Here is a 1,313-nt window from a genome sequence, read left to right as displayed (position 1 = left end):
AAGATTTTGTGTGGGAAAGGTGGTTTTAGTGATGGGTTTGGGTTTTAATTAAGAGTTTTGAGTGTTGTGGTGTATGTTTTTGATGGGTGGATTGGGTCTGGGATGAAGTTTAAAGTTGATTTGGTTTAGAAATTGTGTGATTTGGTGAAGTTTGGAGAGAGTTTATGGAGGTTTGAAGGTTAAGGTTATGGAAGTTTAGAGAGAGAAGTTGAAGGATGAAAGAGGTTGCGTTTGAGAATGAGGGAAGAAGAAGGAAAAAATTTGGTTGGTTTTGTATGCTGATGGGTCGGCACGGGCGTGCCACCACAAGCACGGGCGTGCCAGTGCTTCTGGTCAATGGCTCGATTTTTTTTCTTTTCATTTTTCGTATCATCTTTGGACAATTACCTACAAAACAAATTAAAATAACACAAAACAAACAAAATAAAAGCAATTAAACTCGTGGGTTGCCTCCCACGAAGCGCTCGTTTAATGTCATTAGCTTGACGATTGAGAGGTTTCTCTACCCTATACCCAACCTTTCCCAAAGGGACAATGACATCAAACTGACACTTTCTCCCAAGTCACACATGACTTTTTCTATAGTCTCGGATCCTGTGACACATGGTGTGGAAAAACTCTCTGGATCCATAAGTTTAGGTGGCAATTTGTCTTGAATGAATTCAATAAATTTCCTAAACTGCTCATCTAACTTGGAATTATTACACCCTTGTGGGAAAGGAAATTTTGGCTTATATGGTGGTGGTGCGTTAGGCTTTTCATTCTCTACTACAACTTCCTCACTTTGTGGCTTTTCACTCTTTACCTCAACCTCAATTGTCTTGGTTTTCACAACGGGGTCCTCTAATTGCCTACCATTTCTAAGTGTAATATCATTCATTTGACCTTTTGGGTTAGCTTCAGGTTGGCTCGGAAGGATTCCGGAGGTTTGTGAGGAAGATGTTACTTGTTGGGCTACTTGAGGGACTTGAGTCTCTAGAATTTTGTTGTGAGTACAAAGAGAATCCACTTTTGATGAAAGCCTGGCGAGAGAGTCATTCAAAATTCCAGCTTGGATTTTAAATTCTTGGTTGTGCATAGTTTGATTTAATACAAGATTTTCTAGCAAAAGTTCCAAGTCGGATTTTTGAGGGACTCTTTGGTTGTTCATCAAGGACGATGATGAACAGAGCAATAAATCAGCAGAGCAAAATTCCATAAACAAATGCAAAAAACAAGAATAAACTAAAAAAATACTGTCTAACATGTAAATAACTTTATAAGTAGACTAAAATGCCAGACAAAATTGTCTAACGTGTAAATAAATACTGTAC

At 38.3% G+C, this 1,313-nt stretch overlaps 1 protein-coding gene across 1 annotated transcript; it reads right to left on the bottom strand.

Moving 5' to 3' along the window:
- Positions 1-502: 502 nt before the first annotated feature.
- On the bottom strand, positions 503-1,078 carry LOC146916198 (uncharacterized). Its single transcript, XM_085721568.1, has one exon. The coding sequence runs from the start codon at positions 1,076-1,078 to the stop codon at positions 503-505; it is 576 nt and encodes a 191-aa protein (XP_085577694.1).
- Positions 1,079-1,313: the final 235 nt, after the last annotated feature.

Source organism: Medicago sativa, chromosome 6 (assembly GCF_051527215.1).
Source record: "Medicago sativa cultivar Bolivia chromosome 6, Bolivia_mono, whole genome shotgun sequence".
Classification (NCBI taxonomy): domain Eukaryota; kingdom Viridiplantae; phylum Streptophyta; class Magnoliopsida; order Fabales; family Fabaceae; genus Medicago; species Medicago sativa.
This window is presented reverse-complemented; position numbering and strand designations above follow the sequence as displayed.

Excerpts from the sequence above, each read along its gene's own strand:
- LOC146916198 (XM_085721568.1), bottom strand. The coding sequence starts at position 1,078 with ATGCACAACCAAGAATTTAAAATCCAAGCTGGAATTTTGAATGACTCT.